This window comes from Asterias amurensis, chromosome 17 (assembly GCF_032118995.1).
Source record: "Asterias amurensis chromosome 17, ASM3211899v1".
NCBI classification, from domain to species: domain Eukaryota; kingdom Metazoa; phylum Echinodermata; class Asteroidea; order Forcipulatida; family Asteriidae; genus Asterias; species Asterias amurensis.
Window position 1 is genome coordinate 13,016,439 of NC_092664.1, and position 18,662 is coordinate 13,035,100.

General features: G+C 37.3%; 1 protein-coding gene across 4 annotated transcripts in view; it reads left to right on the forward strand.

The window, feature by feature from the left end:
* Positions 1-18,620, forward strand: part of LOC139949689 (extracellular sulfatase Sulf-1-like) — a 105,150-nt gene extending 86,530 nt beyond the window's left edge. For all 4 annotated transcript variants that reach the window (XM_071948165.1, XM_071948166.1, XM_071948168.1 and 1 more), the window contains 5 exons: positions 717-1,006; positions 1,672-1,904; positions 3,574-3,716; positions 4,717-4,849; positions 12,374-18,620. In XM_071948165.1, the coding sequence (XP_071804266.1) occupies positions 717-1,006; positions 1,672-1,904; positions 3,574-3,716; positions 4,717-4,849; positions 12,374-14,415 (2,841 nt within the window). In that variant the 3' untranslated portion in view covers positions 14,416-18,620. The remainder of the gene's footprint in view (positions 1-716; positions 1,007-1,671; positions 1,905-3,573; positions 3,717-4,716; positions 4,850-12,373) is intronic.
* Positions 18,621-18,662: the final 42 nt, after the last annotated feature.

Consider the following 18,662-nt stretch of genomic DNA (forward strand, 5'->3'; position numbering starts at 1 on the left):
GGAAAAAGGGTTTGAGTACTTTTCGTATGACATAAAACACAAACGTCCACAGATTTACTATAAACTTATACGGTTTAATGATAATGATGGTAGAAAGCTTCCCTTAAAATATAACTTGTTGAGGTGCTGTAGTTTTTTAGAATGCCGGTCGTGACACTTGTGTCCTTGAGCAAGATACTTTACTATAATTGTTCTCTTCACCTAGGGTTATAAATGGGTACCTGTGAGGGTAGAGGTTGATATTGTGAATGAAAAGCCACAAGCGCCTTACAGGCAGCTCAGGGCTGTATACTCCCAAGGGAGCTGAGAAACATTAAAGGGGTGTTATTGGCCCTATGAGAGCAATTGATACGGTTATTGTGAAATGCACTATATAAGAATTTGTTATTGTTATTATTTTAGAAATAATTTTAAAAAAATCACAATGTGTTGTTATTTATAAGTAAGGTTCTTTTTCACATTCTGGACCATCTCTTTTGAATGCTCTTCCACTGAACCTCCGACTGGTAGACACTCTCTCCAACTTCAAAACCAAACTTAAAACTCACTTGTTCAGTCATATTGCCTAAAGTACCGTCATAAGCAGAGTCCTTTTTCAACATGCCAGGAGTGTCTTTCTGACAGGTATGGCACTTTGCAAATGTCCATTATTATTACTGTTATTATTATTATTATTATAGCATGACCTTACGAAGCTGATTCCCCCCCCCCCCCAGATTTTTGAGTCAAGAAAAGCATGGGTCAACCATCGAAAGCTGATTGCTGCTCGTGTTCGTCTTCTTCGCAAACATCTCGACGACCTGAAAGAAATCAAAGTATTCCTTAAGGACACCAAGCCACCGGTTTCAGAAAAGTCCGAGATTGAAATTGAGATTGTTCCAGAGGAGCCGTACAAGAAAGACAAACCAGAGAAAGTGTGTAATTGCGATAACATCGACGGGGAGATATCAGAAGCGCAGGCTAGAGAGCTGGAGAGACTGGGAGATATCTATCTCGAGAATAAAGGGTAATAATAGTGGACCAAGTATTGATCCCTGAGGAACTAAATATTCAAAAACAGGAGAAACTAGGGGATGTAGAGAAATAAGTGAATAGAAAGAACCAAGTATTGGTCCCTTAGGGACTATGTATCCGAAAACGGGAGACACCAGAAGATGTAGAGAAGATATAGAGAGCTGGAGAGACTTGGATATATCCATCTGGAGAATAAAGGGTAATAATAGTGGACCAAGTATTGATCCCTGAGGGAGCCATTAATGTATTCAAAAACAGGAGGACCTAGAAGATGTGGGCTGTCTAGGTTGGCCGAGCGAATAAGAGCACCTTACTCAAATTCTGGTGTTTCTGTTCAGCAGAGTGTGGGATCGAGTCCTGGCTGTGACATTTGTGTCCCTGTGCAAGACCCTTAACTATATAATTACTTCTTGTGATTGATTTAGCTGAAGTACTGCAGATTTGTTGCACAGGCTGTAAACTCCCCTGGGAGCTGAGATGGTTTAAGGAATAAATTCTTTTTATTGTTCATTTAGTAATGATAAATAACCTAAAAACCTCCTTTTGATTTTAGGTCAGTTAAGCACAAACTCAAATGTGTTGCTTTGATTTTACTTCATCAAATCTGAGCATAATTTTCTTTTATATTAAATAAGATTCTGCTTGTGATAATTCCAGAGAGTTTGTGCTGGAGGTACCGAGCAGCGACAGAGGATCCCGTTCGGCCAGAAGCGTCCCAGCGTTCGGAGAATTCGTCGAGGATGACATACAGGATGAAATCTCGGTCATTCCGGCGGATAATTTATCTCGCAAACAAAGGAAGTTCCAAAATAAACAAGACTGTCATGTGGAGGGCATGAAATGTACATCACATGACAACGATCACTGGAGAGTTAAACCATTTTGGACGTGTAAGTTTCTTAATAAGTTTTCTTAATAAGTAATTTTTAAAGTCACCTGGAAATATAATTTTTTTTCTTTCAAACATAAGAGTATATGCTTACTAACAATGAAACAATTTTTTTAGTAATTGTTTGTCACGATTTATATGTTTAAAAAATATATAAAGTTGTTTGGGGGCTGACTCCGCCTACCCCTTTTGTGACGTCAATCGAGGCAGACTTTACCTGCAATGCGTATAGTAAACACACGTGCAAAGTACATGTACGTCCAAGTCGTGAGTTGGTACATTTCAAAAAGTTGCCGGAAAAAAACAATTTTTTTTTGTTTTGAAACGTACAAACTCACGATTTGGTCCGTACATGTACTTTGCAATTGTGTTTACTCTACACATTACAGGCAAAGTCTGCCTCGATTGACGTCACGAACAGCGCCCTCTCGGGTCGGGGTCTACTCTTAAATTTGTAAATAACATAAGAACTGATTTTTTAAAACCTTAGTTAACTGTTTATTCACATTCCACTCATCAAAACACATTTATTAGTGACTAAAGCTTTATTTTGAAAAAATACCACTTCCAGGTGACTTTAAGCCCTAATTTCTTGTGTTTATTCATCTAAATCCTTAAAGGCAATAGAGACTATTGGTAATTACTCAAAAAAATATTTAGCATAAAAACTAACATGGTAATGAGCAATAGAGAGCTGTTGATAGTATAAAACATTGTGAGATACAGCTCCCTCTGAAGTAACAGAGTAGTTTTCCACGAATTTGATTTTGAGACCCCAGATTTCGATTTTGAGGTCTCAAAATCAAGCATCTGAACAGGATGAAAGCACACAACTTTGTTGGACAAGGGTGTTTTTTCCTTCATTATTATCTCACAACTTCAACGACCAATTAAGCTCAAATTTTCACAGGATTTTTTATTTGATGCTTATGTTGAGATACACCAAGTGAGAAGATAGGTCTTTGACAATTACCAATAGTGTCCAGTGCCTTTAAATTTGATCCTGCTCTGATCATCTTCAGACTCGTTATCTCATACAATTCTGGTTTGTATAGGGTTCAATTTTTGAGAAAAAAATTCACAAGACTGCAGGGCTCGTAGCTCCAAAATTTTACAAGACCAGTCGTTGATTTCACCAAACTCTTCCTGACTTAGGATTCATCTTAGGACTTGGGACGGGGTCAGTATTAAACCCATCCTAAGTTAGGACGGGTTTACATGTCCTAACTCGAGTTAGGATTAATCCTAGCTTTTCGTGAAATCATCTTTCTTATAACACCAACCTCAAAATGAGAAAAACACTATATAAACACAGTTTCACATTTGAGCTGTTTTAGGGAAACTTTTCTTACGGGTAGAACTTCTCGACAGAAGTGAAAGATATTAGTATCAGTTTAAGTTTAAAATTCAGTGAGGTGTTATTATTATATCAAAAATATATAAAAAAACACAGAACCACTGGCCCAGTGCTAAACTCACTAACATCGGGCCTGCAATCCAGTTTAAATTTCGAGCCCTGTTGTATCTATTATTTTCTCAGTCATAGTTTTATTTTTTGGTAGGTACTTTTTTATGACCTGAAGTTGTTTTGCCAGTGTGAAATATAATTAAATAAATTTAACAAAAACTAAATATTTAACTCAATTATTACAACTTTTTTTTCTTCACAGTGGGTCATCTCTGTATGTGTCTGAATTCAGTCAACAATTCCTACCGTTGTCTTCGCTCTATCAATGAGACGCATGACTTCTTATATTGTGAATTCATCACAGATTTCTTAGAATATTTCGACATGACTGAAGACCCTCATCAGGTTGGTTAAATTCTTATTTCAGGGTCAAATTGTCATAGAGCTGCTTAAGCAGAAAAAACAGCTAAGCACAGCAGAATTATGCTGGTTTGCTCATTTCTGCTTAAAGGCAGTGGACACTATTGGTAATAACTTTAACATTTATTAGCATAAAACCTGACTTGGTAACATGTAATGGGGAGAGGTTAATACTATAAAACATTGTGAGAAACGGCTCCCTCTGAAGTAACTTAGTTTTCGAGACAGAAGTAATTTTCCACGAATTTGATTTTGAGACCTCAGATTTAGAATTTGAGGTCTCGAAATCAAGCATCTGAAAGCACACAACTTCGTGTGACAAGGGTGTTTTTTCTTTCATTATTATCTCGCAACTTCAACGACCGATTGAGCTTAAACTTTCACAGGTTTGTTTTTTTATGATATGTTGAGATACACCAAGTGAGAAGACTGGTCTTTGACAATTACCAATAGTGTCCAGTGTCTTTAATCATGGGTCAAATTTTCATAGAGCTGCTTAAGCAGAAAAAAAACCCAGCTAAGCACAGCAGAATTATGCTTACCAGGTGAAGGTTTTGTGACTGGCATTTCGCTCATTTCCGCTTAAAGGCACTGGACACTTTTGGTAATTGTAACTTAGTTTTTGAGAAAGAGGTAATTTCTCACTGAAATATTAAAAGACTTCAGGCCTGAAGCCTTTTTAGGCATTTAAAAGCACCCCACTTTGTGCAACAAGGGGTGGTTTTTCTTTCATTATTTTCTTGCAACTTCGATGACCACTTGAGTTAAAATTTTCATAGGTATGTTTTTTTTTGCATATCTTGAGATACACCAAGTGAGAAGATTGGTCTTTGACAATTACCAAAGGTGTCCAGTGCCTTTAAACCGAGGTACTTGAGGTGGAAGGGGAGGCAAGATACCACCTCCCAGCTTGACCTGTTTCTTCACCTTGTTTGAAAGTTAAACTTGTTTAGCCTCCTTTGTTCTTCTGTTGTTCTTCCTACAGAAAGTAAATGCCATCACTGAAATCACTGACGATCACAGAAAGTTCATGAGGGACGAACTTGAGACGTTAAAATATTGCACTGGAGCAAGTAACTGCACCGCTGCTTACAAAAGTAACATGCCAAGAAAGACAGGTAGCGTTTGAAATATTTTGATTCATTGTCTTTTAAAAAAAACTTGAGATATTGAGTCAATAGGTGGCACAAGACATGCTGGGTATGCATTTTTAAGCTTGAATGGACTTCTTGGATGTTTGGTCTGAAGGTCTATTCGTCCACCACAAAGTGTGACACCAGATGCTCTGACTTTTTAGCAGCCTCTTTTTAGCATATAAATGAGGGCGCTCTTCTTTAGTGATATCATGCGCATATCTGGTCTACTCTGCTGCCACCTATCTACCCCGAATGTCTCATATGGCCCGAAATATCAAGACAAGTCATGCCAATAAAATGACAAAAGTCATGTCAGACTGGTCGCTGTAAAACTTGTTTTGTCAAGCATGAAATTCTCCCTACGTTTGGGCCTCATGAAAATTTACAAAAGAATATGTACATTCAGACAAGCCCTTGTAGTTTTAGATAAACATGTCCCTTCTTTGATCCCAAAGGGCCAAGAATCATGCATGTGTTGTAATGTATATTTAAATGCTAATTAGTTAATTTTTTACTGAAGTTAATTTGGCAAAAACTGGTGCTTAAAACAGCTGTTTGGAAGGTAAAGGGAACCTTTTGACTTTAGGAATTATGCTTTCCACAGTGATTTGAAATATAAAATAACAACGATTCGATTGAAAACATCTATTCATGTTAGGGTTTTCTCTTAATAGAAGTAAAGTTTTTAAAAAAACTCAGAAGGTTTGTCAACTCAATAATTTTTTTTATTACATTTTTAGGGTTAAAAGCTCCTGAAAAACACCAACAATTGTTTTTTTAAGTAACATTTATGTTGGCAAAGTAGATGAATGTACAAAAACAAACCCTTTTTGGATGTCCCATCCAAGAACATAAATATGAACTCTTCAAAAGTAGTAATAACTCAATAATAAACAACATCCATTTTTTTTTTTTTTTCTTTTCCTCTCCTCAAGTTTACATCAACAAATTAAACCCTTTCTTTTTTGTTTTGCATATTTTAACTTTATAACTATTTATTGCTTTTTAAAGAAAGTTTGCTTTAATGCAAATGCCATATTTGATAACTTTTTTTGCTTTAGTACAATAAGAGTATAATGAAACTTTGTTTAGTATGCCATAAAAAAATACTTAAAAATACCTCACGAATGTCTAGAAATGTGCTGTGTTTTAAAACTAAAATGTCCACTGTAAATCTAGATAGTACAAAAAAACAATTGTAAAAGCTGTTTGAGCTTATATAAGCACGTGGAAGAGGTTAAACATAAATACAAACATTTAACTCAGTTTGGTTCTGTGCAATTATGTTTTTATTCTTCACTCTGTACTTGTCAAAGCAGAAGTTTAACGACCATCACTTTGCCAATCGTTACCAAAAGAACATATAATTGTGATTGTCTTCTTAGTCTATAGCTCTCTTTTTTCATGCAGACAAAAAGGACAACTGGAGTCTGATTTTCCTTTTCTTTTGTGTAATTTAAAATCTAAAATAAAAATTGTAAGACTGTTGATCTTCGATAACTTTGATAACTAAAATCCAGGGGATGAATTGGAATTTTAAAAAACTAACAATTTTTACCTTCAAATAAATTTGATTAATTCCCCCATTACAGACCTGAGATGAAATTTGTTGTTTTCCTGAAAGAGAGTTGACCTTTGATAACTTTCAAGCTTGGGGATTAATTGGAATTTTAAAAACTAACCATTTTTGCCTTCAAATAAATTTGACTAATTCACCTATTACAGACCTGAGAAGGTTTTGTATTGACATCATTGACTAATAATGCACACATTGTATGGGATGTGTATAGGTAGTTGTGTACACCAGTGATAACTCACCAACAATATAACAACTTTCTTAAAGGATTTGGGTACTTTTGGTGGCGCAAAACACAATGTCCACAGAGTTACATTAAACTTACACCATTTGAAGATAATGATAGTAGAAAGCCTACCTTAAAATTGTACTTGCTGAGGTGCTGTAGTTTTTGGGAAATGAGAAGGCATATCACGGGAAAAGGTTTTACACGCTAAAATGATTTTATGTGTCACTGAGACAAAAATTATTGTTGTGACTTGTTTTAATACTCATTTCTCCAAAACTACAGCACCTCGGCAAGTAATACTTTAAAAAAAACTTTCTATCATCATTATCTTCAAACCATGTGAGTTAAATGTAAATCTGTGGACATTGTCTTTTGTGTCCAACAAAAAGTACCTAGACCCTTTAAAGTGATGTTCAAAGTACTATCTCCAAGTCTAAAAAGGAAGGGGTTTTGTGTTTCGTTTTTTAAAGTTTTTATTCTAGGAGAGTGTTTTATTTTGGGTACAAATAAATCTAGTATGCATGCAACTAAAACTGGAAACAATTTATTTCTCATTTGTCTCGCCTGCAGTCCTTCGCACATGATTTTAGGATGCCACTCAATTACAGATTTGCACCGTAAGTTGTCATCATGAGATCATCGAGCCCAGGGGATTGGTCAATAGAAGTTAATCATTTTCACCGAAAATAACAACAATAAATAAACCATGTAATGATAATTTTATAGGTGTGAAAAACATAAACACAGAGTTCATTTGATGTTCAGAGTATAAGAAGATGCATTTAACAACATTAACAATTTCAGTTTTGATTTTACCCATTATACAACGATGTGTAATAGCTTTGTATACTCAGTACTTTCCAGAGGTCTGTGAAGAAAAAAAATCACATGCAAAATTACTCAGGTGGGATTCGAACCCACTGCATCTAGAGGAGTGTTTTATACCAACTAGACAATGTCATCATGCATTTTCACAGTTACTTTTATCACCATGTTGTCCATTATTAACCCTCCTACTATGGTACTTACATGTACACCATCCAACACCATTTACAAACTTCATTGGTTATGCAAGGTTGTGTACAGTTTTATAGCCACAGTGGGCGCTGCCAGGCAGGCCTGCCCAGAACTAAAAAATTTCACCCAGCACTTTAAACAAAATACACTGTACTGCCAGTAAAGATTTCCCCTAGATTGCACTTTTAGCAATGATGGCCCCCATATCTAAACATGGTCAATTTTGTTGAAACGATTGCCCTTGGTGGACTAAATCGGATTTAGAGGCGACCACTAAAATTGGTCTAGCTCTCACACTGTCCCCAGCATGCACAATAAAGTATTGTGTGTCACTAAGATATTAACAAAAAACGCAATACAAAAAAAAAACAAGCTCATCACAAACGAGTAAACAAAGTTATTCAAAGCAAAACAAAAGCCAAACACGCAATCACAAACACACAAATTAATCTTTTCTTTTTAGTAGGGCCATTCCCTGGGCTTTTGGTAGATATTTTTGGTGCATGTTCTAGCTTGTTGTTTATACTGTATTAAGTGTGCCAATCTTTTCAAACATCGATTTTAACTCGTTAGTAATGTCCAAGTGTGTTGATCCCTTCACACAAACTGTTATTAATTCCATTTCCCCTAGAAAACCCTGACCACCAGGACCCAGTTTCATAGAGATGCTTATGTACAAAATAAGCTTACCAGATTTATGTTTCCGGTCAAAATACCATGTCGGCTGATAGACTGCCCTTTTTTGCTCAGCAGAAATTTGTTAAGAAATGTTTTTTGCTTGAGCAATTATGAAACTGGGCCCTAGTCATAGGAAGTAATACCAAGCTAACATTACACTTTGGGCCTTTTCCAAGCCAAGGCTTGGGTTGTGGCTGTGGCTTGTGGTTCTGGCTTGAAGGGCACAAGGTTTAAGCCAGAGCCTGAGCAGAGGTTTGGAGAAAGCACTTGTAGTTTTAATTGGCCCGCATCTCACTGTGGCCATCTTTTCTTGTTCCCTGTTCACACATTGATAGTTTTTAATTGTGTAAGAAAGGAACCAGACTATTCCATCTTCCAGCCTCAGTTTAGTTTTGAAACTGAATTGATTTGAAGAAAATCTAAGATGGCCACTGCATGAGAAATGGCTATTCACATGTTGTGATGTTTGTTTTGTTTGTTGAGTAATTAATGTTTTCTTTGTCTCTTTCTGAACCCCTCTTCCAAATCTTGTTCCTTCCCCTAACTTGACCCCTGTCTTCCTACTTATCCCTTCTGCCTTCCAACAAATCTTGTTCATTGTCAAACTCCAATCTAAACCTTACACTCAAACTACTTAATCTTATCTGAACAATCTCCAAACTTCCACCATTTCTGCCTTCCCATCATATGTACCCCATTGTGGATCATCTATCCCTACTCCATCCCCAAACCTCTTTTAAATTTCCTCATTCTTCACGTTTGCCCATATTTCACTTATGTTTATCTCCAACTTCTGTTGTCATTTTCCCCAACCTTTCAATCATCCTTTTTCAACCATCCCATTTTCACAACCACATTCGTCATGTTTTCTGTCATATTTTTGTCAAATTGTATTTATTTTGTTTTCCCATCGACTATTATTATCCGCTCGCTATTCTTCCTTCTTTCCGGGCTTTGATTGGATTTTTATAATTCTCTTTTTTCTTCTTTTTCCTTTTTGCTTTCCTGATTGCGTATTTATTGCATCTTAATTTGCTTTACAAATTCAACAACTCATGGCATAACATTTTTGTTTGGGTCATATTTTAACTCATGTTATCTTTTCGGCCTTTTCTACCAAACCTCATCCTCATTTCCATGTTCCTCAATCCTTTCATTTTTCCTTGTGTCTTGTCACCATCTCCCCTCCCCATCTCACCATCTTCCCCACCTCCCCATCTCACCATCTTCCCCACCTCACCATCTTCCCCTTCTCACAATTTTCCCCACCTTAACATCTTCCCCTGTCTTACCCTTTTTCCCACCTCACCATTTTCCCACCTCATCGTTTTCCCCATTTCATCATCTCACCATTTTCCCCTCTTCACCACTTAATCATGTCCCCCTTCTCACCATCTTCCCCTCCCTCTTCCCAATCTCTATCTCTCTTTGTCTGTCAGTTGCCTTCCATCTCCCCTTTCCACTATTTCTCCATCTTTCGTTTTGCTTCTTCTTCACCGTGTTTCTTCTTTTCTTCTCTCCCCTCAATCCTTTCCTTTCCTCCACCTCTAGGCTCTTCGAGGAGACCGCTCAAAATTCAAAATTTTGACAGGTATAACAAAAAATATCAGTTTTTACTGAATGTTTGCCATGAGTTTGCTCTCTCTTTCTCTCCGCTGTTAAGTTTTAAAGTTAAAGTTGTCTTTGAGCTGCACAAAAATGGTGTGAAAATGGTGTGATTATGCCTGAAATGGTTAATGCTTACCATCTATCAAAGTTGTACTTTAAGCCTGTTTCTTACTTCCTGCGAATGCGAAGTGAATTTTGATGTCACAGCCCTGTTTGCGCTGTGAATATTTCGCTCAACTGTTGCAAATTGTTCATTGCAAACTTGTTACATCAAAATTCGCTTTGCATTCGCAGAAAGAATGAACCAGGTTTTACCTTCCTGCTTCCTATGAGCTGTTGCTTTATATTCCTCTTTGCTTGTTTTCATGTTGCATTGATTTCTCTTTTCATAGCTTTATGAACCTTTATCGCACAGTGTCAATATGTTTGATTTTTAACGTGTTTGCATGGTGCTGTGGTTTCATATATCATTGTTGGGTCACAGATCCGTTCACATTGCACCAGTTTATAGTCGATGGTCGCGGGAATCTTGACGTGCGATCCTAAAAAACACAGTTTATAGTCGTCGCTGAGGTCTAAAAACTGTCTTTTTTTTTATTGTGCGTCAAAATTTCCATCACGCGACCATTGTGCGACCGATTATAACTCGGCCTTAACACAGACGCCCCCCCTTCCATGGCAAAACACATAAAATGACATTACGAGAAAAAGTACAGAGATAAGCTGTTTTGCCAAAAAAACAAGTGTATAATATAAGAGGCTGAGATAGGATATAGAAGAGTTTGCGGTAACACCATGTAATAACAATCTCTAAATGAGTTGGGGTGGTTCTGAAAAGAACCGTTGGATTAACGCGACGTTTCGATCAGTATGCTCTGATCGTCTTCTGGAGAAGACGATCAGAAGACGATCAGAGCATACTGATCGAAACGTCGCGTTAATCCAACGGTTCTTTTCAGAACCACCCCAACTCATTTAGAGATTGTTATTACATGGTGTTACCGCAAACTCTTCTATATCTTATCTCCACCATGCAAAGTTTCAAATCCTACTTAGGCTGAGATAGGACGTGCTATATTCACATCCATTCATTGTATGCCTTGAAACTTTTGAAATATAAAAAAAACCTCCCTAAATTTACCCTGAATTTATTTAATGTAAGAAACAAAAAAATTTGAGTTGGGCTGTTTTGCCATGAAAGGGTTGAGTAGCACAGGAACAAAGTAGAACCTATTGCATAGGCTGCCGTCACTGAGGACACACACGCAACTCTCAGCCAACGAGAGTTTTTTATGCTTTGAACTCGGTGAGGGCGCTGTTGACACTAGTGGTGACATTAGACCTCCTCACAAATACTCGGTCTGCGCTCGTAAGGCATGGAATGAGGTGAATTGAGGATCACGTTTGATCGCTAGCTAGACCAGCATCTCATTTAACAGTTAGTGTTTGCGCAATGGTCTATGCAAGTGTTCCTACTGCATGCTAACTATAAGGTTACCTTATTAAAGCATTGACAAAACTAACCAAGCATTGTGCCTAATTGATCATTCTCGTTATCATGGTGCAGCCATTTTGTTTGTCTGAATTATTACAAATTTAAGATCCTTTTCAAAACCATGGCTTGGGCCTTAGCTCTGGCTTAAGCTTTGGCTTTAGCTTAGGCAGCATCTAGCTGGTTAAAGTCCAAAATTTGACAAGGTTTTTAAAGTTCTTGATGAAGCCAGACTTTTTTAAGCGGAATTTTAAGCTTTGAAAAGCGCACTGGTTTTTCGGAAAAATCACACGTTAAGTTTGATTTTGATCAAGTTAAGTCGGGCACTCTTATTCCACAGAATATCTGCTATTATTTTGAAAAAGGTTGCCGAAGAAAGGAATCTTGCCAATCCAGTTAATTACAAGTAAATTTATTTCAAAACATAATTTCAGAGTGAAAACTTCAGAGTAATGCAGAGGTTATTTGGTCCGAAGACAATCTATGGCTTCTACTGTGTATATATAGTGCTACTGAATCTGCTTATCTTTACTTGTATGTTGCTTTAACTGTACTTTAACCATCTGTTGCCCGCCAAACTGTCTTCTCATCCAGCATGCTCCATCTCTACATGTCTGTATCTCATTAAATCAGAAATTGTGACCACATCTCAGATATTGATTCTCAAGTCCTTAACTTGTTTCATAATTCAAATAAAAATAACACACTTTTTGAAAAAGCTTCAAATCTAGAACAAACTTGTGTTGCTTTACTGTCTCAAACACATTGACAAAAATCCATGCTATGGAACGACCTTATGAGTTGAAGTTACATCTTGAGATCTGGTGACAATGTGAAACAAATCAAAAAGCCAATAATTAAATTTTTACTAAAATCATTTTTTGATGTAATTTTTTGTTTTCACAGTCACCTCTGGAAAAAATGGCAGCGGAAACGAAAGCGAAACCGAAAAAAGTCACACAAACGGACTGCCAACCCCAACAGTGACTGACCAATCATCAAATGCCCCTCCCACTGCCCAAGTTGAATCAAAATCCGATGTTACCTTAGTCCCATTCCCAGGTCAAACAATCATGACCTTTGACCCCAGTGGTAGCATGAACCCTGACCTGACTATGACCTCTTCTAAAGAGGAACACTCAATGACCCTAGGAACAACAGAATTTTCATCTGAAGATGGCACCATAGAAAGCTATACTCTTGGGAATGCAATCCCAATGCCAACAATCACGTCGTCGACAGCTGAACCTTGGAACCTATACCCGGAAGAAAAAGGAACTAGAACTGAAACGATTGTTAACGAGGAAGGTTCTGGTAGAGCTCATGAACTACTCACACCTGAAACAACTCTACGCTCTGAGGAAGTAAAAGTATCAAGAACTGAAATAATTGTTAAGGAGGAAGGTTCTGGTAGTGCTGAAGATCCAGATGGTTTAGTCACACCTGAAACATCTCAACGTTCTGAGGAACAGTTCGTTGATGGTTCGGGAAGCTTGATTACCAACAGTCCACACAACAAAGTAGCTTCTAGAACAACTCAGAAACTGCCTGTTGGCGAATTGTTGAAGGATGGATCCGGATATTCACAAGAAAATGAGCCAGACTCTGAGATGCAGTACTCAAGAAGTTTCTTGATAACCCCAACAACAACAGGTGAAGGAGCAGCAGACGAGATGGTACAGCCTCAAGGAGACGAGCCAAGACAAGATTCAGTAAAACTAGAGGAGCAGAGGATGGTGTTTCCATTGGGGAATTCTAATAGTGATGACCTTATTCCTCTAGCAACACTGGCTCTAGAAGAACCTCAACAGCCCGAAGACCACACCCCCCTTCAGACCGACCACATCTCTGTGGACTTATCCATTTTCACAAGAGATGACCAGCCTGCTGCAGGTGATGATGAACTAGTTACAAATCACCCTTCTTCGACAGTTTTGCTCCAAATAGAAATAAGTGACAAACCTTTCGAACTGAACCCAAGCACTCTAAGGCTTCCTGAAAACACAGATGGATTAGAAAAGTCCGGTGACCACTTCATCACTCGTTATGAATCTCAAACTATCCTACATTCCTCAATCTCCAGTCTGCCTTCGTTAACAGACTACAGAAAAATGGACTTGGAAACAACTGCTGCTCCAAAGACTTCCACCAACATCATCAGCGGGTCTCCGTTGCCAATAGCAACGATGAAGACACCTATCCAGCTCAAGAGTCCTCCATCCCATAGTGATGTTTCCATGGCAACATCAACATCCGCAAGCACCATTGGTGGATCTCCATTGCCAATAGCAACGATGAAGACACCTGTCCAGCTCGAGCACCCTCCATCTCGAACTGATGTTTCCATTGAAACTTCATCAGATGTCGGATCTGGCGAATCACAGAACTTGGTGTCTCAAGATCAGACCAAGTCTCTCTTCATTACTGATCTTATTCCAAGAACATCCATCATTCAAGAACAAGAAGGATCTGGACTTCACTCTACAGAGACCCAACGTTCTGTAGACCTCAATCAGATCTTACAAGAATTCAGGAGTGGTTTACTTGTAGATTCTTTTAAAAGGCGCCGACGTGTTCCACGAAATGTTGATGCAACGACAGCCAATCATGTTCAGAAGAAAGTATTAGCGACCCCGTTCTCTGTTAGTCCTGCATCATTCTCCACGCCAAGCAGTAAACCTCGCTATTCCCACTACAGTCGTCCAAAGCCTCTTCCCCATAATGCTCAGCCCACTTGGATACTTCGCAATGAGGAGAAAGATGTAGGGTTCTTAACCACTTCGAAGGAGCGACAGTCGTTTATTGAAGTTTTAGAGGAGCATGACAGTCAACAGGAGGTGGAGTTATTGCAGGGCAAATGGCGTCCCTTGAATTTCCTAACTTCTGACGGGAAAAAGGATGGGTTGGGAGAAAAAAGGAGTCAAGGCACGAAGCTGGTAGAAATATAAGAAGAACATTGATAATGCTGTTAAGGCTGGGTTGAAGTTAGTTCTACAGGCACTTGTTTTATTTTACTCTGACATGGATCCTTGTTGTTTGAATTTTTTCCTCAGAATAAACCCAGAAACTTGTCAACAAAAACACAGAAAATTCCTTTAGAAAAAAACCTACACAAAATGGACGACTTTATGTAGGCACAACCTCGTCCGCCGTGACTTGACCTTTCCTTTGAACAAAGGGCGGGGAATGGTCATTTCGGAAATGACTCTGCGAAGCATCCTACAGTTATCCATATAGGAATCCTATATTAATTTTTGGAGCTTCAGTATACTTTGCAAGATTAAGGATGGCATGTCAGGCCTTGAATTACACACAGGCCATGGCCTCCGTTGCCCCTGGCCTTGGTGCCCCATCAAAAGTTTCCCATTGATCTAAAGATTTTCCAATGGAAGTGCCCTATGAAAAATGAAAATGGCCTTGCCCTTTCAAAGAACATATTCTAGGCCTGACATGTGATGCGTGTTGTTCCACCAATCAAAAGACAAGGATCTGTGTGCGCAGCGTATACATTTTATTTATTGCACTGTGAGCACACTCGTATCAATTATAGAAAAGTGCGTAACGATTTCACAAAGGTTTTACTAGTATCAGCTGAACATGACTGTCAAATGTTGGGTGCTAGCTTTTTAAGTAAGAATGATAAACTCGATTTGAAATAAACTAGGGATACCCACTTTGTTTACACTTAGTTTTAATTCAAATTATTTCATTAATTCTACACAAAAGCAGCCATGGAGCTCAAGTGATTGAAGGATAAATCAAAGTTCCAGGAATAAACAACTTCACAGAACAAATTGTAAACTTGATCACGTAATGTTAAAAACGCACAAATGAGTTTTGTAATGCTTGTTTGATATAAACTAATAATTATGAATATAAAGCTTGCTCATTAATATAAAGTAGGGCTATGAAGGCAGTTGAACATTTTAATGATAAACAAACATTAACACAAATGTAATAACTTCTGTTAAATTTGTGTAAATGAAGGACTACATTTGTGTCTTAAAGGGTGGGTCTACCTTTAGTAGTTCCTCAAAAAAATTATTTACCATAAAAATGTACTTGTTTAGAGCACTGTATGGAGAGCTGTTGATATAATAACATTACTAGAAAAGACCTCCTTTGAAGTATTATAGTTTTCAAGAAAGAGGTACATTTTCACCAGGAGAGAAACACTGATGCACAATAAAAGGCTTCAGGCCTGAAGTCTCTTATTATTTGCGTGAGAAATTACCCCTTTCTAAAAAAAAACTACATTACTTCAGAGAAAGCCGTTTCTCACAATGTTTTATTCTATCAACGGCTCTCCATTGCTCGTTACCGAGTAAGTTTTTATTCTAATAATTATTATGAGTAATTACCAATAGTGTCCAGTGCCTTTAAGACAGGTGTGTGATTGTATTTGAAATGCATTGAATTGATTTTAATTAATTGTTACCAAAGAATAACATCCTAGTTCCAAAATGTTCCCAAAAATTACTGCACAGGGGGAACAAAACCATTTTCCTGACAGTGTAACCCAGATTTGAAGTGTAAAATTAATTAATTTAAAGGATTTGGGTACTTTTTTGTAACACAAAACATAATGTCCACAGATTTACATTAAACTTACACCCTTTGAAGATAATGATAGTAGCAAACTTTCCTTAAAATATTAGTTGCTAAGGTGCTATATAGTTTTTGAGAAATGAAAAAAAAAACAATGTAATGAAAATACGTTTTTACAGGCTAAAATAAATTTTGTCTCACATCACTGAGACGAAAATTATTTCCATGACATTGTTTTAGTCGGTTATATAAAAACTACGGCACCTCAGCAAGTAATATTTTCAGGGAAGCTTTCTACCATCATTGTCTTCAAACTGTGTAAGAATAATGTAAATCTGTGGACATTGTGTTTTTTTTCCCTACAAAAAGTGTCCAGACCCTTTGTAGAGAACATTTCACAAGGGTATATTTTGTTTTTGTTTTTTGGATAGTTGGGAGGTAACTTAATGAATTAACACACACTAGTGTAAGGGTAAAAACCAAAAATTAATATCTTATTAATGTTATAAATAAATAAGTAGGCTTTCGGTTTTTTCATTTTCCGGTTCCAATGGTGACACAGTTTTAGTCTGTCTTTGAATGCATCATTTTTTTTTAGATAAAATATAAGACAATTTTATGGCTGTATTTTGTATAAAAATGTTTTAGTAAAAATGTCAAGGGCTTATAGACTTGCACGATTTTCTTGCCTTGAACTATCTTACTCAAAACTAGGGAGTTTAGAATTATGCACTTATTTATCTGTTAGGCCAAGTATAAAAAGGCTTCCTTTTTTTTCTTTTGCGAAAACAAAATTTGCAAAAGAAAAGAGAAGAACAAAAATGTATTGTAACGATTTCGGCCGGTTGTCTTTAAAATCGTGTTTGGCGACCATTTAAAAAAAGAAATTCCTTTTTTCAAAAATTCAGACGCTGAACATGTTTTTGTATTTTGGGCTTTATGTGTAAGTTATTCAGGCTTAGTAGTAATTTTTTATTTGAAAAGCTTGCTTTAGGTTTTAAATGTAGCTACTGAAATTAAAGTGACAACGTGTTCTGGAACAAAACATGTTCTGGAACAAAACTGTGTGTTATAAAGAAAAACGAGGCTGCAACTTAAGTTAAAATTATACGTTAATTGTTTTATTTTAGTTTATTTTTATAGTCTTTTTTTTTTCTTCGGCTTTTTTGTTAGTGCATTAACAACGTTTACAGTAATAATGAACTGTTAAAGGCAGTGGACACTATTGGTAGTTACTCAAAATAATTAGTAGCATTAAACCGTACCTGTTAACGAGTAATGGAGAGAGGTTGATAATATAAGAAATTGTGAGAAACGGCTCCCCCTGAAGTGACGTAGTTTTCGAGAAAGAAGCAATTTTCCAGGAATTTTATTTTGAGACCTCAGATTTAGAATTTGAGGTCTCGAAATCAAGCATCTGAAAGCACACAACTTCTTGTGACAAATTTTTTCTTCTTCCATTATTATCTCGCATTTTCGACGACCAATTGAGCTCAAATTTTCACAGGTTTGTTTTTTATCCCTATGTTGAGATACACCAAGTGAGAAGACTGGCCTTTGATAATTACCAATAGTGTCTAATGTCTTTAATATTAATAGAAAAATCAGTAGTAATGGTTGATGGTCATTATTAACCCAGGCTAGGAATTCCATCTTTGAGAGGGCAAGCCCATTTTCATTTGCAAAGAGCACTTGCTTTGGTAAGATGTAGAACAAAGAGCCTTAAGGCCCGGTCCCCCTGCGTCGATAATGAAAGCGATAATGACGCAAAGAGGACGCATTCCATTGGTTGAATGAGCATGTGCGTATTCTGCGTGGAGCAATTCAACCAATACAATGTGTTCTCTTTGCGTCGTGATCGTTATCGTTTTCGTTATCGCTGAAGTGTGCCTCGGCTTTTAGCAATAGCTTTATTCCATAATGAGAAATTTGTATGTGAAATTTGTTCTTGTAGCATCTTACCAAGCGTGGATTTAGCCTTGTTTGGGTCAAATTTGCATGAACAAATATTTTTTTAAGTCCAATGGGCACTCTCCAGTTTTATTTTATTTCATTATTCTCTTGCATTTTTTTTATGACAAATCACCTCGAAATTTTCACAGGTTTGTTATTTTATGCATATTTTGGGATACACCAAGTGAGAAGACTGGTCTTTGACAAATATCAAAGGTGTCCTGTGACTTCAAGTACCAAATGCCCAAAGCAGCTAAAGTAGCAGGCACCAAATGGCCATAGCAGCTAAAGTAGCAAGTACCAAATGCCCAAAGCAGCTAAAGTAGCATCGACCAAATGCACATAGCAGTTAGAGTATCGTATACCAAATGGCCATAGCAGCTAAAGTAGCAGGCACCAAATGCCCAAAGCAGCTAAAGTAGCATCGACCAAATGCACATAGCAGTTAGAGTATCGTATACCAAATGGCCATAGCAGCTAAAGTAGCAGGCACCAAATGGCCGTAGCAGCTAAAGTAGCAGGAACCTAATGCCCAAAGCAGCTTAGGTAGCATCGACCAAATGCACATAGCAGTTAACCATCGTGTACCAAATGCCCATAGCAGCTAAAGTAGCAGGCACCAAATGGCCATAGCAGCTAAAGTAGCATGTACAGGCACGAAATCTTCCTACTTTTTTCCCAAGCACCAAATACC